The sequence below is a fragment of the Heloderma suspectum genome, chromosome 11, assembly GCF_057233095.1.
Source record: "Heloderma suspectum isolate Gila_16-S chromosome 11, 16-S_ref, whole genome shotgun sequence".
Taxonomy (NCBI): Eukaryota; Metazoa; Chordata; class Lepidosauria; order Squamata; family Helodermatidae; genus Heloderma; species Heloderma suspectum.
This window is the reverse complement of record NC_139468.1, coordinates 12,710,240-12,728,555: the sequence shown is the minus strand read 5'-3', so window position 1 is coordinate 12,728,555 and position 18,316 is coordinate 12,710,240. Positions and strand designations below refer to the sequence as shown.

Here is an 18,316-nt window from a genome sequence, read left to right as displayed (position 1 = left end):
CCTGTCAGTCAATCTAGTCCAGTATTAGTTATCATGCTGGCAGTGAGTAGTTTTCCAAGGATTCTCCTGACATATTACCCGAGATCTCTTTAGGTTAGGGATGGGGAACCTTTTTCAGCCCAAGGCCTGCATTCCAGTCTGGGAAAGGTCTTGGGGCCCCATTCCATCTGTAGGTGTGGCCAGAGGCAGAGTAGATGAGGCCAAAATGTTATTCTTACCTATTTTAAGCCTCCTCAAAAGTTAGCAGGACAGGACTCTGCATGTCTGCTCAAAAGTAAGCAGGACTGAATAACTCAGCAACACTTTCAAATAGTATCCCAATGCCATGCATGAAGTAAGCATGTGTCTATTATCTTACTCACTTCTTTAGAAGATTTAGAAGATGTATACCCTGCCTTTTCAGTTGCATGGTCCTCTAGGTGACTTACAATATATTGCAATACTACATGCAGACACACTACGCCAGAGGTAGTCAGAAGGTTGATCTCCAGATGTTTGGGACTTCGACTCCCAGAAGCTCCTGCCAGCATGGCCAATGGTGAGGAATGCTGGGAGATGAAGTCCAGAATATTTGGAGATTGACTTTCTGCCCACCCGTGAACTACACAATCGAGCAGCTCTTAGTTGCCTGGCCGAAGGATGGGGCTAGCTTGGTCTTCACCTTGCCATGAAGTTCTTCCTGAGAGGAAGAAGTGCAGTCTCCCAGTGGTCTTGGTCCCTTGGCCAATGGATGGGGCCAGACTATGCTTCCTGGGTGCTCTTATGCGATATGCTGATATCTTTACCATCTTTCTGATATATTTACCATGCTTGAGAAATACCACCTGTGAGCAGTGGTTGCAGAATGAATTTATATCGCTGAACGCAGTTGCCCAGCAGACAGCAGAAAAGAAGCAGGGCAGGGTGGGTGATCTTCACCAGAGGTGCAGCAAGCTGAATCCTTGTTCCTGGCTGCCCCTGTGCCCTCACCACAAACCTTTTCCTCAGAGCGTTTCACCCCAGCTGCCATGCTTAGCTGGGAGAAAAGTCACTGGGAGAAGGGGTTGAGGCAGAGTGGAGGGGTGGGAAGCAGCAGGCCTCCCTCTCCCATCCACCCGCATCTCCACTTAGAATCGTAGAATCATAGAACAGTAGGGTTGGAAGGGGCCTACAAGACCATCGAGTCCAACCCCCTGCTCAGTGCAGGAATCCAAGTCAGAGCATCCCTGGCAAGTGGCTGTCCAGCCTCGTCTTGAGTGCCTCCAGTGTGGGACAGCCCACTTCACTTCCCCCAGGTCCTCTTGCTTCCTCTGCTACAGGGTGTTGAAGGTTTTCCAGCCCCAGGGCCGAATTTCACTGCGGAGAAGCGGAGAAGCTCTCAGGGGCTGCATGCCAGTGGTGGGTGGGGAACATAGGAACATAAGAAGCTGCCTTATACCGAGTCATACCCTTGGTCCATCTAGCCCAGTATTGCTGACACTGACTGGCAGCAAAGCCTCTCCAGGGTTTCAAGCAGGGGTCTTTCCTAGGCCTACCTGGAGAAGCCGGGGATCAAACCTGGGACCTTTGGCATGCAAAGCAGGGGCCCTACCACTGAGCTACGGCCCTTCCCTGGGCTGAAGGCAAAATGAGCAGGAGCAAAGGCAAGAGGGGTGGGCCAGGAAAATACCCCAGATACAAGCATATTTTTGCTTTCAGCTCTTAATATCAGTAACTAAGCCTAAGGAGAGGCATTTCAGGTTTTTTGACTGGGGAGAAAACTGCACAGAAGCTGGGAAAACCACAAAACTCATCTTGCATTGTAAATCTCTGCATTGCTACTGGGTTTTATTATGGTTATACAGTTTTAAGCATTTCGATTTTATATTGTATCTCATGCTGTATTTTGTGGCTTTAATTTCTACTAGGTTAATGTCAATTTAAGTTTCATTTTTAAAAAAAATAAATTTTAATTTCTACCGGTTAATTTTAATTGCTACTAGGTTTTATTCTGGTTGTACATTTATGCTGTCATTTTAAGCTTTTAGCTTTTATATTTTATTTTAGGCTGTATTTCGTGGCTTTAATTTTTGTGAACTGCCCAGAGAGCTTCAGCTATTGGGCGGTACAGAAAGGTAATAAATAAATAACATTATCAGAGGTCAGGGGAAAGGGGAGGGACTAGCAGAAGGGGCCGTGGCCATCTGGAGAATCCTCGAGTGCTGGATTGGGACCCCGGGAGGGCTGCATTTGGCCCTTGGGCCCGAGCTTCTGCACCCCTGCTCTCCTCCCTTTCCTTCTCCCAAACCATCTGTCTCTTGCAACTGTGCCCCCCAACCCTCCTTCTCCTCTTGCCCCTGCCTATCCAGGCTCTGCCCTTTCAGCTTTGCCCATAGAAGACTGCTCTCCTCTTCCTTTCTCTCCCACCTCTAGCTGACATTCGCTTTATCTGAGCTTATCTCTGACTCTCAGCACTGGAGTTCTCATCAGGCAATTTGATGCCGATGATGGAGGGGCAGCGGGGGGCGGGGGGGCAGAGTGCCACAAAGTTATCGCTCTCTCCTTTTCTCACTGCAACTCATTTCCACACGTTGGATCCTGGATGCTGAGCACCAGGGCCTTTTGCCGCCTCAGCTTTCTTTCCCACAACACGTTCATCTCATGTTTCAAACACTCAATTAAGTTCTGAGGCTTCTCAGCATTTCAGATGTCTTCCTCTGTGACCTTCGCTGGGACATGCTGGTTATTCTTGGGCATCAGCTCTGTCACGTTTGCTTTGTCCTTACCAGAGCTGGCTCCAGCACTGAGGATCTTGTGGCAGAGGGCTATTCGATGGCCCCCTTCCATCTCTGACCCCACTCTCCGCCCTGTCTTCCCTAGCCTCCATTAAAAAACAAACAAAAAACAATTCCCCAGTCCTCTGTCACTGTGTGGTTTCCTTCAACCATCTTCTGCCCATTGCCCAGAAGTTGAGTCATTCCAGAATACGGCTGGATGCACCTGATCTCATCTGATCTTGGAAGCTAAGCAGGGTCAGCCCTGGTTAGTACTTGGATGGGAGACCACCTGGGAATCAGGCTTCCTGCATTGAGCAGGAGGTTGGACTCGATGGTCTTGTAGGCCCCTTCCAACCCTACTGTTCTATGATTGTATTGTGTGTGAGGGAGAGAATATTGTGTGTGAGAGAGAGGAGAGAGAGAACATGCCTTTGTTGTAAGTGTCCATCTCCCCACGCCCCACCCTGAGACGATGGTCTTGCTCCATCTGACTAGCTTGTTTCCCAAACTTGAATGGGTGTGTCTGAGACTCAGCAGATCAAGAGAGAAGACCATGGCTTTAAAGACAGACCCCACTCAGTGACAGTTTTACAACTCTTTACCGAGTGCTTTGGGTTTCTGGAATGAAAGCATGGGTAGTGGACCCTGAACTTCTCTCAAGCCAGACAACACAAAGTTGGTATTAAAGAGTATATATTTATTGCTCAAACAGTCTAAGAAAATAACAAGCTTTAGCTAAGATGAGGCAGATTACAAACATCCCTAAATGCACACAAGTTATGTCCATTAAAAGTATAATGAAAATAGTAGCCAGCATATTGCTAACATAGCAAGCCTAGGTTCCTCTCAATCTAACAGTCAATATGAACGTTTCATAATTACCAAAATGGAAGGCATGGTGGGCAAAGCCAACTTAAGCACCTATGGTGGGTGTCTCGTTCTCCCAGGATCTCTCTGCTAAGCATATCTAACCCGGGTCTATTATAACCCCTGTGATGTCGATGACCTCGTCCTTCATTTCAGACCTGGTTGAACCAGCATTTCCATTGCTCTCAGTGCAGCTGGGTCTTTCATCGAAACCAGCAACACCTAGGTAAGGGCTTTCCTCGTAAGCCAAGCAGCTGACTGCTTTCTCTACCTGACCGACCCACATGTCTCAGCCTTCCTTCATTTCCAAGAAGACAATCCATGGCTCACAGTCATCACACAATGCACAAATAGAACTAGTCACAGCTACAAAATACAGTGCATTCTTATTAACTCTACACACTATCAGGCATATTTCATTACACACACACACCCAGCACAGCAGTGGCCATTTCCCCTCATCCCCATTGCCCAATATCGCAGAATGACTTCACATCCAAGGCAAATGCAATATGGTACCTGGAAGCTGCTTGGTGCCATAGCCCCAGCAGAGCAAAGGATGTTTGTTTGTGTTTAATGGAGGCCAAGACAGGCACTTGGCTCCCGACAGCTGCCCGAGTGTGCCTCATGGTGGCGTTGGCCGAGATCCCCCTCTTTCAGAGTACATCTAGACCAGAGGTGCACAACCCATGAGGTGCAGGCAAGCCCCATCCCACCCCCCAGCCCTCCAAGCACCATGGAAAAGACCACAGCAGCGCCACCACAGCTGAGACCATTGCTTTACCATTGCTAATGGCACTGGCAAAGCAGTGGGCACAGCTGAGGTCCCTGGGAAGTCTCCACCCTCTCCCAGTGACTCCAAAGCTGCCCAGATCGGTAACCTCCTCCATCCCCCAGTGAGCCAGAAGCAGCCAGTATCGCTGCTTCTGTGGGACTAGCAGTGGCGTGAAAGCAGCCATGCGCATGGGGTCACTAGGGGGGGAAGAGGTGACAACCTTGAAGAACCCGGAGTTTCTGCTTCCATGCTACCAGGGCTGGCGTCAAGGGTAGGCATGGTTGGGCGCCTGCCGAGGGGCCACACCCCATGAGGGGCCCACTGACAAGAGCCCCCTGAAGTTGCTCCTCCTCTTCACTATTGCAACCTGCCTGTTCACCTGCCTCTCTCTCTGGTCTAGACAATGATGGTGGTGAGAAGTAGGAGCAGATGAGGTGGATTCCTTTTATCTCCCTCCCTCCCTCCCTCCCTCCCTCCCTCCCTCCTCCTCCTTCTTCTTCTTCTTCTTCTTCTTCTTCTTCTTCTTCTTCTTCGGAGACCAAGGGGGCATACATTATCCTCCTCCTCTCCATTTTATCCTCACAACAACCTTGTGAGGGAGGTTAGGCTGAAAGTCAGTGATTGGCCCAAAGTCACCCAGCGAGCTTCATGGCCAAGTAGGGAGTTGAATCCGGATCTGCCGAGTCCCAGTCCGACACTCTAGCCAATGCACCACGCTGGCTGTCTTGGTCACTGCCAAGCAAGCAGGTGGTAGCAAGGATGAGAAAGAGGGTGATGATGAGCAAGAGCAGCTGGTGACCATGGGACAGTGAGAAGGGAAGCTCACTGAGGGAAGGGGCCCATCGGAGCAGGCACTGCATGCTGCTACTGGTGGCATGAAAGCATTGCTCATTGGTTGCTGGGGTAGGAAGGCTCCTTCCGTGGGAGCTGAACTGTCTAGGGATGTTAGAGGAATCTGCCAGAGATTCAAATGAGGCCGGATTCCAAAGAATCCGAGGAATCTGAGAATCTGAGGAATCCGCAGTGGATTGGCACCACTTACCTCCACTCCAGGACGATTGGAGGTGGAACGGCACTCGGCTGCTTCTTCCACCGGAACCATTCACCTCCTCCGCGCCAATCGCCATTTCTTTTCTTTTTCCTTTTTTTTAAAGGCGATCAGCAGGATGAGCCCATAGACTTATACGCAAATAGAGCCGTGAATCTTGCATATAAGTCTATGTGTCCATAGGCTTATAGGCAAGATTCACAGCTCTGTTTTGTGTATAAGTCTATGGGCACATCCTGCTGATCGCCATTTTTTTAAAAAAAAAAGAAATGGCGATCAGCTCAGAGGAGGTGAACAGCTCTGGCCAACAAGGTAAGCTGCGCTATAGCCAGTGTGGCTCCGGAGAATCCTCGCAGAGCTGCTCTGGAGGATTCTGAGGTGGGGGAGAGGAATGGATCGCCTCCCGCCCACATGGATTTCCCACCAGAATGGACAGTGTGGAATCCATACATCCCTAGAACTGTCCCTATGCTGACAATCAGCTCTTGGCTTTCTCTGACAGAGCTGCAGAACTCCATTTTCCTTGGAGAAAGTACAGTGCTAGCCTTCAGGATATGTTTGGGCGGGAGCCAAATCTGCCTGCCTCCCATAGGTTGCTTCTGCATGAGGCCCCTTTAGTAGGGCCAGCCATACCGTTAGAAGCATAGCATCATAGAAAAGTAGGGTTGGAAGGGGCCTATAAGACCATCAAGTCCGACTCCCTGCTCAATGCAGGAATCCAAGTCAGAGCATCCCTGACAGGTGGCTGTCCAGCTTCATCTTGAATGCCTCTAGTGTGGGAGAGCCCACCACCTCCCTAGGTCATTGGTTCTATTGTTGTATTCTTCTAACAGTCAGGAAGTTTTTCCTGATGTTCAGCCGGAATCTGGCTTCCTGTCACTTGAGCCCATTATTCCGTGTCCTGCGCTCTGGGATGATCGAGAAGAGATCCTGGCCTTCCTCTATGGGACAACCTTTCAAGTACTTGAAGAGCGCTATCATATCTCCCCTCAGTCTTCTCTTCTCAAGGCTAAACATGCCCAGTTCTTTGAGTCTCTCTTCATAGGGCTTTGTTTCCGGTCGCCTGAGCATCTTTGTTACCCTCCTCTGAACCCTCTGCAGTTTGCCTGCATCCTTCTTAAAATGTGGTGCCCAGAACTGGACACAGTACTCCAGATGAGGCCTAACCAGTGCTGAGTAGAGGGGAACTAGTACTTCCCGGGATTTGGAAGCTATACTTCTATTAATGCAGCCCAAAATAGCATTTGCCTTTTTTGCAGCCACATCACATTGCTTGGCTCATATTCAGCTTGTGATCTACAACAATTCCAAGATCCTTTTCGCATTAGGCAGACTGAGGCAGATGCCTCAGGCAGCAGATGCTGGGAGGCAGCAGCAAGGTAAGAGTTGAGGGCCATGTGATATGCCCTGCACCCCGTAAGCTGGCCTGCAGCCTTCAAGCATGGTGTAGGCTGCTGCCCTTTTGTCAGTTCTTGAAGAAAGTTTCAATTGCCAGTCCAGTCAGCTTTTGTACATGGAATTGGAGGGCTGCCATCTTGTCCTTTGCCTCAGGCAGCAAAATATCTTGGGCTGGCCCTGCTCTTTAGTGCTGTTTTTCTACTGTGTGGGGTGGGACACCCACACCCCACCCTATAAAAGTGGCCTTCTGTCTTGGGAGGTTGTTTAGGGGACCTTGTGCTATTTATGGCCTTCTGTGAGTTTCTGGATTTCTAGATTTCGTATTAGGGTTGGTGGGAAAAACAAGCATAGCTGGAGCCACCAATTGATCCGCTCCCCTTAATACCTCATCCTAGACCATGAATTTTTAATCAAAAGACCCATTGTCCTTTAGGAAAAGGGGCAATTTACCGCCACATCAATATTACAGCAGACTGCGCTGTTCTATATGGAGCACAGAAAACAAGGTAGATTGCAAAACTGGACAGAGGAAAGGCAGTGAATGCACGGTGCTGATCTGTTTTGGTCATTCATTCCTAATTAACTTAAGGCTGTTGGAATGCCTAGACTGAATGCCCTGTGGGTTACAAGACACACAGAAACAGGGCCGGATTTCCCCATGATGGACATCCTGACTTAGGAGAGGCATTTCAATCCTTGAGAATGTGGGGGGGGGGGGAGCTATGCAAAAGCTGGAAAATCACCAAATAATCAGCCATCAGGGGAAAGGGGTGTGGCTAGGGGAAGGAGGCATGACCATCTGGGGGACTGTGAAGGGCCAGACTGGGACCTCATGAGGGCCAGATTTGGCCCACGGGCCTGACATTCACCACCCCTGCTATGGACCCTCTCCCCCACCCCCAGTACATGCGTAAAACAGGCATCCTCACCGTCAATAAGTCAATATAGGAGGTCTTGCGTTCAGGTTCAATGTAGGACCCCTGAAAAATAAAATATAGTTCTTTCATTGTTTCCCTCCAAGGGCAATCCTCATTCAAGAGCCTGGTGTGCTCTATCACAAAAGGTCCAGCAAGAGAGGAGGAGGAGGAAGAGGAAGATCTATCTAATGGTGATATGGATAGGGATGTAAGAACTCACCTGAGTTTGGTTCTCCGTGCACTCGCCGAAGCAGCATCCCTGCTCGCTTCCCCCCGAACCTGTGCTCGAGCCACACACGAGTTCGGTGAATTCCCCAGCAGTCACCATGAACCCGTTAATATTAGAGGGATTATCCCTCTAATATTGTGCTTATTTAGCTTTCCCAGCTCCAAACTGAGCATATTTGAATATGTGCATTTTTTAAACTTCCTGTTTTTCCTAGAAAGCAAAGGCGCAAAAATGGCGGTGCTCACCGAACAGGTTCACAGTGAGTACTTTGGAGCATGAGCAGGCACAAGCGGGAGGTGAACAAGTCTCTGCGGGTGCAGTTCAGGGGTCGTGGGCGGGGGTTGCTCGACGAATTCCCGAACCCCCGAACTGCGCTCACGACATCTCTAGATATGGATATTTAGGATGTAGGACTGGAGCGCTGAAGTGGTGAATGTGTGCTGGTCCTGGTTCCCGAAATACAGCTGTCCATGTTCTGTGTCCCTTCCCTTGCTCACGAGAAGGCTCTTGGTTATGTGCAAGCCTTTACTCACGAAGAGGCATCTCTTCAGGTCAAGATTTGACAGCGGGAAGTGAATGGTTGCTGCCTCCTGGCAAGGCAGCTCCTTCAGTGGTTGCTCCCCTCTCAGCGAGGCCGCTCATCACACATCTTTGGGCTTTGGCAAAGTGTGTATTGGTGTGTGGCAGATGGGGGTGGGGGGTGGGGGTAACTCCCTGAAGCAGATATCAAGAATAGTTGTGGAAAATGGCCTTCCTAAGACAGTCCTGGCTGCGGGGCAAATAATAAAACATAACAAACAAACAAAATCCAAATGTTCTCAGATGCTGTCCTAAACAAATGCTTGCTTATAAGGTCCTCAGAGAGTATTCAGATGTGCAACCACAGCACTGAATAGTGCCCTTAGAAGCAGGGCTGGGCCAAGACACCGGATGCAGAGCAAATACTGTTCTCTCCCCTCCCCCCTGCTGCCCCTCCAGTCAAGATGCATAGCAGTACTCAAGGCAGGTCAATTTATTTTGGCATCTGAGCCAGAAAATCCAACAACCGCTTTTCCCCACCCTACTTGGCAGGACCCCCCCCCCCCACACACACATCAATAATAAATTCAATCAATTTGCTGAGTATTGAATTTATCAATAATAAATTCAATCAAGTTGACCCATGGGGCAACTGTTACAAAGAAGATGGAAGTGACTTCTCCTCTGGAGCTCCAGAGGGTTAGGACAAGAACCAAAGTGTGGAATTTGCAGGGATGCAGATTTTGGCTAAACAGTAGGAGGAGCAAGAAGAGGGAAGAGCTGTTTGACAGTAGAAGTGACTGTCTAGTGGGGAGGCAGGCACTCCTCCACTGAAGGTATTTAAGCAGAAGCTGGGTAGTCACGTGTCAGGGAAGCTGTACTTGCATCCTGCAGTGCGGATCCTGCCTAGAGTAGGGGGTCAGACTAGGTGGCCTCCATGACCCCTTCAAACTCTGAAGTTCTATAATTTAGAAATTTAGTTTAGCCCATAGGATGTGGGTATGAGCATCTTAAGAGAACTTTGAACTTTAAATGTTCATTTGAACATTTAACATTGGGGCATTGGGAGAGCATTAGTCAGCATTGGTGGTTCAGTGGTAGAATTCTCACCTGCTGTGCGGAAGGCCTAGGTTCGAATGCCGGCCAAGGCATCAAATTAACAACAATGACTTCAAAAGCAGCCTTGTGTGATTGAAAAAATAAAATAAGGATACGCTAGTGCTGAAACCTAGTGCTACAGTGGGCCCTCTCTGTTGTGCTTTTCTACTCCTTCCCACTACCAGGGAGCAATGGCAGGTAGGGATGGCGGAGAATTCCACCACGGATTTCAGTGGTGCACTGGCATTCGGCCCCCTGAAATCCATGGCGGAACGGCCCCACGCCCCCCCCACGGATCCCCCCCAGGACGAGACTTACCTGGGGCGGATGTTCCGGACGGCGGCACCTCCAGCGGCAGCGGCGGCTGGTCTTTTGACTGGCTGCCGCGGCCGCCATTTGCAGTCTGGTCTTTGCCGTGATATCTGGTCTTTGCCTATCATGCCTGGGTAAAACAACAACAACAACAAAAACGGCGTACGCAAATGGCAGCTACGGCAGCCGCCATTTGTGTTCCTTATTTTTTGCCATTTTAGTCTACATAAATATTTACGTAGACTATTACGGCAAAAATAAAGGGGAATGCAAATAGCGCCCACTACGCTATTTGCATTCCCCTTTTTTTTCGCTGTAATAGTCTACGTAAACATTTACGTAGACTAAAATGGCGAAATATAAGGAATGCAAATGGCGGCCGCCGTAGCTGCCGCCACTTGTGTACGCTGTTTTTTTAGTTTTTGTTTTTTACCCAGACGTGATAGGCTACGTAAAGACTTACATAGCCTATCCCTGGCTGGATGCAAATGGCGGCTGCTATGGAGGCCGCCATTTGCATCCGCACCAGCCAGTCCGCGGCCGGAAATCTGGCTGCGGATGGCCCTGGCCTGGCCGGCTGCTCCGCGGAGCCGCCGTGGAGTAGAGCCGGCCGTCGAGGATTCCGGGGGGAGGGATGGAGTGCCTCCCCCCCCCACAAACAGAATCCGCGAAAAGGTAAGTGACTTTTGTACATCCCTAACGGCAGGGGGATCTATCAATTTCATGCCCTGCCTGAGGGCTTCCCGGAGGCATCCATTTGGCCACTGCACGGAAACAGGATACTGGACCAGAGGGACCTTTGGTATGGCATTCTGGGTGGGCTCTTCTTACACCCCGTGCTGGACTGAGAAGAGGAGATACAGGAGGAGCAGACTTACCTACAGTTCATTTCATCTGCTCCTGTGCTGGTTCACATTCCCAGCCCTGCCACAGTGAGATCCTCCTGTTAACCCAGCCCAGGTCAAGGCATGGTGAGGACTTACGAACACTACTGACAACTCTGTCTGTCTCTGTCCCAGGGAGGTTCATGTCCCCGGCTCCAAGGTGGCTCTGACAGAATCATATGTCTGCATTAGCTTGCAATGCAATTAGCCCTGCTCCTTACCCACTCTGGGCTGCTCCAGTGTCTCCCCGTAACCTTATTAGCCAGGCCATTAAGGCTGCTTGCCACAGATGTCCCGATCCTGACACTCTCCATCAGCCGACTCCGTTTCTTTCCAATCCACAGACTTAAAGGTCTGAACCAGGAATGCTTGGGGTAAGCGGAACCCTTTTCTGCTAAGTGAGATTGGTCCAGTTTATTGGATGGGGATGGTACACGAGGGGTGTATCAATCAGAAAAACCCGAACTTGCTGAAGCTCTCCAAATTCCATCATGAAGCTCATTGCGACTTGAGTCCATGTCAGATTGCAAACTTTGTTTTTTTCCTTTACTCATGAAAAACCAGGCATATTTTTGTGAGCGTTTTTCGATACGTACGTATCAACTGTGCACATCTTTGAAATGTGTGCATTCTTCTCCCATTAAAGCATATTCGTGTGCATTTTTCAAACGTGTGCATGCTGTTGAATGCATTTGGGGGGGTCGGGGAATCACATTGCAAACTTGGAAATGTATGGACTGGAACAGATTGCGTCAGATTCCGTGTTCAGTCCGGAAGGTGCAAACTGGGTAAATCCTGATTAAAAAATGAATTTCTCATACATCCCTATGGTACACTTACCAGTGCTTAAGTTCTAGGGCTATGGGGTGAGGAGCATCTCACAACTGGAGATACAGTGTCAAGGTACTGTAGGCCTGGCCCAAGACATTTGGCCACCAGAGGCGACGGTTCTTCCCCCAACTGTTTACCTTGTTGTTTCTCCCCCTCTCAGCCTCTACCTTGCTCTTTCTCTCCCCCTTTGCCTTGCTGTTTCTCCTTCCCTCCCAGCCTCTAGCTTTGCTATTTCTCTCCCCATCCCTCAGTGAAATGACAGGGGATGGGAGAGCGACCTCAAGGAGCACTCTTTGAAACCACCGCTCATTCGTCTTTGCTTCTCCCTTGCCTTCCTCCATCAGCAGAAAACCAAGAAATAAAAAATGATACTATACAATAACATTTGAAAGCGGAATTAAAATTAAAAGGGAAGCGCAACATAAAACATTACACAGCGTTAGAAGCCCAACAGTACCTTAGTAAAGTTTTTAGTGTCTGTCTAAAGCTAAATTTAAAAGGAGCCAATGTCACCTCGCACAGTATCTGCTGGATGAAAACTGAATAAGCAGCCCCCCTCCCCCCGCAAACCCCTCAGTAATTATTACAAGGGATTTAAAAGCTTTGCATTTCCTGCCAGCCTGAGGTTTATTTAGATTTCTTTTTTCTTTTTTACTATATATATATAATTTTCAAAGCTCTTTTCCCTTTAGTAATCATCACACACGCTTTTCATATCCAAGCAAAAGGGGATATTTCTCTATTCCCCCCTGCTCCCATGTATGTATTTCTTTGGTCTTTTCCCTCGCCCATTTATTTATTTATTTTACAAATTGCTTGGGGACTCTTTGATGTCTGTGATGAGTTTCCAGTGGTGGAATCTATTAATCTCTCTGTGTCTGCAAAGAAATGTGCAGTAGTTGAGAACTGTTTTACATCCTCTCATGTGCCTATCCATGAGTAAGGAACCATGTGGGGTATGTCAATGTAGGAATGCAGATGATGGAATTCAAAGTCAGGTTTGCCCACAGAATTCTAGAGCGACAGGGGTTCTTGAAGGCCATCTAGTCCAACCCCTTGCTCAGTGCAGGAAATCCAGATCTAAAGAATTCTTAAGCAGTGGCATAGTGGTAAATCTGGAAATGCAGGCACTCATCATGGCAATCACCATAGCCATGCCCGAAGAAGAGTACAAAAATGTAGGCATCTCTGTGGATCCATATCAACCAACTAGTTCTAGCAGTTTTAATCTCCACCAGGAGCAGGTCTTTTATTAAAGTGAATTGGTCTTAATTAGGGATGTCAGAGAGATCCATTTGAGGGGCTGGAGATTGACATGTTTCCATAGATTTGGCTCCCCAGGCTTTGTTTTGGTTCCTGTTGCAGCCCCTGACTCAATCCATAGTGAGTTGGGCCAGTTCATGGATTTTTCTGGGCATTTTGAACATTTTCCCCACAGGTTTTACAATTTGTGCAACTTTCTGAGCCATCTGTGCAACTTTCTGAGCAGTTTGTGCAAATTATGGCCAACTTGGCACACTTTGGCCAAATTTGTGCAAATTTGGCTGTAATTTGTGCAAATTGCTCAGAAATGTGTGCAAATTGCAGAACCTGTGGGGGGGAAATGTGCCCAAAAAGTTCCTGGAGTTCGAGGAAAAGCCCACAGTTCAGCTCCATCGACTCAAAAAGGAACCGGATTTCCCAGTGACAGACATCTTAACTGCCCATTTGAGACTAAGCTGCTTCAAAATAGTTTCCATTACAACAGGGATAGCTCACGACAATATATTGTTGCTAGGGAAATCCCTTTCCCGAATAGCTACTGTGCACATTTTGGCTAAACTCAGAGGGAACAGGCCTGAGGGGAGTGGCGGATGACAACATTGCCCCTGGGAATCAGAAAGTTCTGGCAATTCAGCCCTCTGAATCCTGGCTCCGGTCAGGGATGTGCAAATCAAGAACGCTTGAGCTCACTGAAGTTCTCCAAATTCCATCTCGAAGCTCGTTCCAAATCAAGTCTGCAGATTATGGGCTTTGTTTTCTTCTTTCCACGTGAAATTCCCAGCATATTTCCCCAAATGTATGCATCAGTTGTGTGCATCTTTGAAATGTACACATTCTTCTCCCAATGATGATAGCATATTTGTACACATTTTTCAAAAGTACGCATTTTTCCATGTGCATTTTTCCATGTGCACATGCTGTCGGACACATTGGTTTTTGGTCCGCGAATCACATGGCAAGCTCGGAAATCTACGGGCTTTGACTGCAGTTTACGTCCAAGTCTGTGTTTGGTCTGGAAGGTGCTGTGTTTGGTCGAACTAGGTAAATCCTGATCAAAAACAAACCAAAACAGATGTCTCAGACATCCCTAGTTCCAGCACACCACTGTCTCCAACAGAATGCTGTCCAGCTTCCGCTTAAAGACCTGGCCAGGGAGAGCCCACTCGCCTCCAGGTAATTGGTTCCACTGTTGAACTGCTCTTGCGGTTAAGATGTTTTTCCTAATGCTCAAAACGTCCAGTAACCATGCTGGCTGGGGATGATGGGAGTTGCAGTCTGACATATCTGGAGGGGAACTGGTTTGGGGAAGATTGCTGTACCCTGCCTTGAAGCCCAGATTGGATGAAGGGTGGAATAGAAATGGAGATGTTTTAAGAAATCAATCTGGGGTGTTGAAACTCTTTTCTGCATTGCATATTGAATTGCATTCTGGAGAAGCTCTCTGGGGCTGCATTCAAGTGGTGGGCGGAGCTGAGTGCAAAAGAGGTGGGACATATTTTACCTTCTTATTGCCAGTCACTAACCCTTAGGAGAGGCATTTAAACCTTTTAGAATGGGGGGGGGCTGCACAAAAGATGGGAAACCATCAAATGAGTGGTGGTTGGGGAAAAAGGGGTGGGGCCAGGTTAAGGGAGCGTGGACATCTGGGGAAGCTCAGGGGGATGGATTGGGGTCCCAAGAGGACTGAATTTGACCCCCAGCCCTGAGGCTTGGCACGCCTGAAATAAATGAATGACCCGTAAAACATTGACATCAAAAGCGGCCCATGGTCTGCTTTCGGAGGGCATATCAATCAGCTGAGGCAAGCAACACAACTAACTTTGAGAGATGTGTGGAAGAAACAGCCTCATGGGAAATTGCAAGGGATGAATGCAGGCAGAGCGGCCCCGTGGGAATGCTAGCATCAATGCTTCTGCATACAATGAAGATATCAGGGTATAGGAAGAACAGCTTAAGAAACATCTTGAACCATGGTGGAGAAGTGAGCAATTCAGACAAATGATGGATTAAAACAAACAAACACAGAGACAGGAAAACCACAATGACAAGATTATCGCTGACTTGGTTGACATTACTGATAACAAATGCATGGACAGCATCTGCAGATGGATTGAAATAGGAATAGATGGCTCAGTGAAACTCGGTGGGAGGCTGTAGCAGCAGCAGAATGAGCCCCTTTAAAGGGCTGCAAAGGAGGATGGGACTCGTCCTTAGTCCCAGGGGTGCAGCAGTGGGGTGAAACACCTTCTGACCTAAATGGTAAACAGGGATGGAAGAACCACCCCACGCCCAGCCTGTGCGCCACTCACCGGAACATTGCCAATTACCTGCCCCTGTTCTGTTCCCATTTAGGCCTGTTATCTTGCGTAAATGGCTGCTTTACAGCCACCGTTTGCATAAACGGCCTTTTACGTAAAACAATGAGTTGCCATTTTTATGCAAAATGGCATCTCGCTGAGGGGTCGGGCGGCTGTGCACCGCTTGCCAGGTGCCAGCAGATTGACTTGCAGCTCGTCCAGGGAGCTAAACAGTGGTGGGTCCGTGGCTGTGGTCCCCAGACTGGAGTCTGGGAAGCCAAGCCGGGGTGGGGGAGTCTACCGAACTCCACCTCCCTCTCAGACTCCCGCGACATCCCTGACGGTAAATGTCAAACGGTCTCCCCTCTGGCATAGTGGTCAATGCAGCTGCAGCTGGATCATGGATCTCATACCGTATGTCAAGTTGCCATTTGTTGCTTAGGCGTACAGTTATATTGCATGGACAGGGAGGTGAGGGGTGTCCAGGGCCAGCGTCAAGAGGAGGCATGGCTGGGCACCTCCCCAGGGCCCACATCTCAGCACAGGCCTACTGGCAAGAGCCCCCAGGACTTGCTCCTCCTCTTCACCCTGGCAACCTGCTTGTCCACCCACCGCTCGCTCTGGCCCAGACAACGGTGGTGGCGAGAAGGAGGAGCAGGAGATGCCACGGCCCACTCGCTCCCTGGCTCTCTGCCTGTCAGGTAAGCAAGCGGGAAAGAGGAGGGAGGAGCAAGATCAGCTGGGGACTATGGCAGTGAGAAAGCAGGCTCACCAAGTGAGGGGAGTTCATGGAGGGTGTCTTGCCTAACGGCCCTCAACAACCTGGAGCTGGCACTGGAGGTGTCTTTCAATGCTCATCTTACTGATCTTCCCCCTTGGCTTTGTGGGGGTTTGAGAGAAGACCAATGACCTAGGGAGGTGGTGGGCTCTCCCACACTGGAGGCCTTCAAGACGAGGCTGGACAGCCATCTGTCGGGGATGCTCTGACTTGGATTCCTGCATTGAGCAGGGGGTGGACTCGATGGCCTTGCAGGCCCCTTCCAACCCTGCTATTCTGTGATTCTATAAAGGTGCAATTGACAAATCATTGCAATCTCGAGCCCTGGAGGGTGGGGTGGGGATTTCCTGGCAGGTGGTGCAAGGCAGTGGGGGATGGCTTGCTATTCCTGGGCTATTTCCAGTGCATTCTGCAGTGCCTGGAGTTAAGAAAGGCATCCGGTAATTATTCTCCTGCAATCAATGAGCAAGCATGGTAGATAATGGCACTGTCCCAATATGGCCTGATGGAATAATCAGGAGGCCTTGGGCAGCAGAACAGCATCCGTAAATCTTGTGTCCTCCTGGCCTTCAGTTACGAACGCCATCTCACTCCTTGCTCTTCTCCCCGGAGACGTAACTGTAATTGCTTGGGAACGCGGGCTGGCCTTTAAAACTGATCCGGTTACCCTTTCTTTAGCCTTCGTGCCAAGACAGGCTTCCCAGGTCAAAGCTATCAGATCAACTCCAGCTCTGCATGCATTGGCATGTCTAGGGCTCTGCTCCATGTGTAAGGGGAAAAAGCCACAAATCACCATGTGCAACCTGAGGGACCCCTACACATGCGCGCGCACACACACACACACAGACACGCACACAGACATCTTAATGGGTGCTGATCAGGGCTGGTGTCAAGGATAGGCATGGTTGGGCACCCGCCAAGGGCCCTGATCCCAACAGGGGCCCATGCCCCAACAGGGCCCTGGAGTTGCTCTTCCTCTTCACCATTGCACCCTGCTTGTTCACCTGCCTCTCGCTCTGGCCCAGCCAATGGTGGTCTGGAGGAACCTCCTGTGTGAAGGAGGAGGAGAAGATGACAAGGCCTGCTTGCTTACTGGCTCTCTGCCTGTCAAACAACCAGGTGGTAGCAATGATGAGAAAGGGGAGGATGAAGACCACGTCCATATTCATCCAGGCCATCATAGTGTTAAACTAGGGATGGATGAACCCGTCTCCGTCCGGGGCGCAGGGGAGATTGACAATCTGCCCCTCCCGCTCACGCGGCCGGGACCCGCTCGCCCGACCCACCTGCTGAGCCATGCGAGCCGCCCCTCCTCTCTGCGCCATGGACAGCTGGCGGAGGCAAGACAGGTCCCGGCATGGCCATGCCCTAAAGCTCTCGCCTTGCTAGGGATGGATGGATTCTCTACCTTCCGGTCCAGTGGGGAATCCGCCCGGGCGGGGGAGGTGATCCATTCCTCCTCCCACAGAATCCTCTGGAGCGGCTCCGTGTTGGGAGGATTTCGCAGAGCTGCACTCCGGCTCCATGCTGCTGGCGATACGGTAATGGCGGCCACCATTACCGTTTCTCTGGGAGGAATACAGCTGCAAGTGGTGTAGTGGACGCTGAGTTTAACCTAAATAGAGCCGTAAATGGCTGCAATTAGGTTAAATTAGGTATTGCCAGTGCTCCGGAGCTGGTGTGCAGTTCCATGCAGAATCCTCTGGAGTGGAGGTAAGTGAGCCGTCCTGCCGCGGATTCTGGAGGCCGGATTCCAAAGAATCCAGCCTCATTTGAGTCCGTGGCAGATTTCTCTGACATCCCTAGCCTTGGCCTCTTCCCAAGGAGGCCAGGGTGAGAGTGCTGGGGTGTCCCCAAGGCCCTTCTTCTCGCACCAGGTGTCAAAGACTTCCTTGGCAGTTGGCAGAGGTGGGACAACTCCACCTTGGCAGTGCTCCCAGCCGCTCACCACACTCCGGGGTGGATGGTGGCCGGGTCCACCAACACTCCACGGCTCAGCGAGCGGGGTCCGGGAGACCTGATGTGGGGGAGTTCATCAGACTCCACCCCCTCTCCGGACTCCAGCGCCATCCCTATTTCAAGCCAACCTTCTCTAATTCAGTCCAGTGCAACTTTCTAATGCCGTCACGCTGCAGTCTGAGCCAACAAATCTATACACGCAGATTGTCCTAATGCCTCTTACTTGATGCAGTTGTATCAGCAGTCTAAACCCTCTGATCTGTGGCCTAAGGTTAAAAGCCTGCATTTGCAGGGTAGGGAACGGGCTCTCCACCCACGTGGCATTTTTGACCCAGCTGACTAATCCCAACTCATGGTTTTAGCACCCCAAATCAAATGCCGATTTCACGGGTCACAGACTAACCTC

General features: G+C 49.9%; 1 protein-coding gene across 1 annotated transcript in view; it reads right to left on the bottom strand.

Moving 5' to 3' along the window:
• CCDC33 (coiled-coil domain containing 33) overlaps positions 1 to 18,316 on the bottom strand; it is a 286,225-nt gene that overhangs the window by 42,047 nt on the left and 225,862 nt on the right. The window contains exon 16 of the mRNA XM_084816877.1: positions 7,753 to 7,803. Coding sequence (XP_084673003.1) covers positions 7,753 to 7,803 — 51 coding nt within the window. The remainder of the gene's footprint in view (positions 1 to 7,752; positions 7,804 to 18,316) is intronic.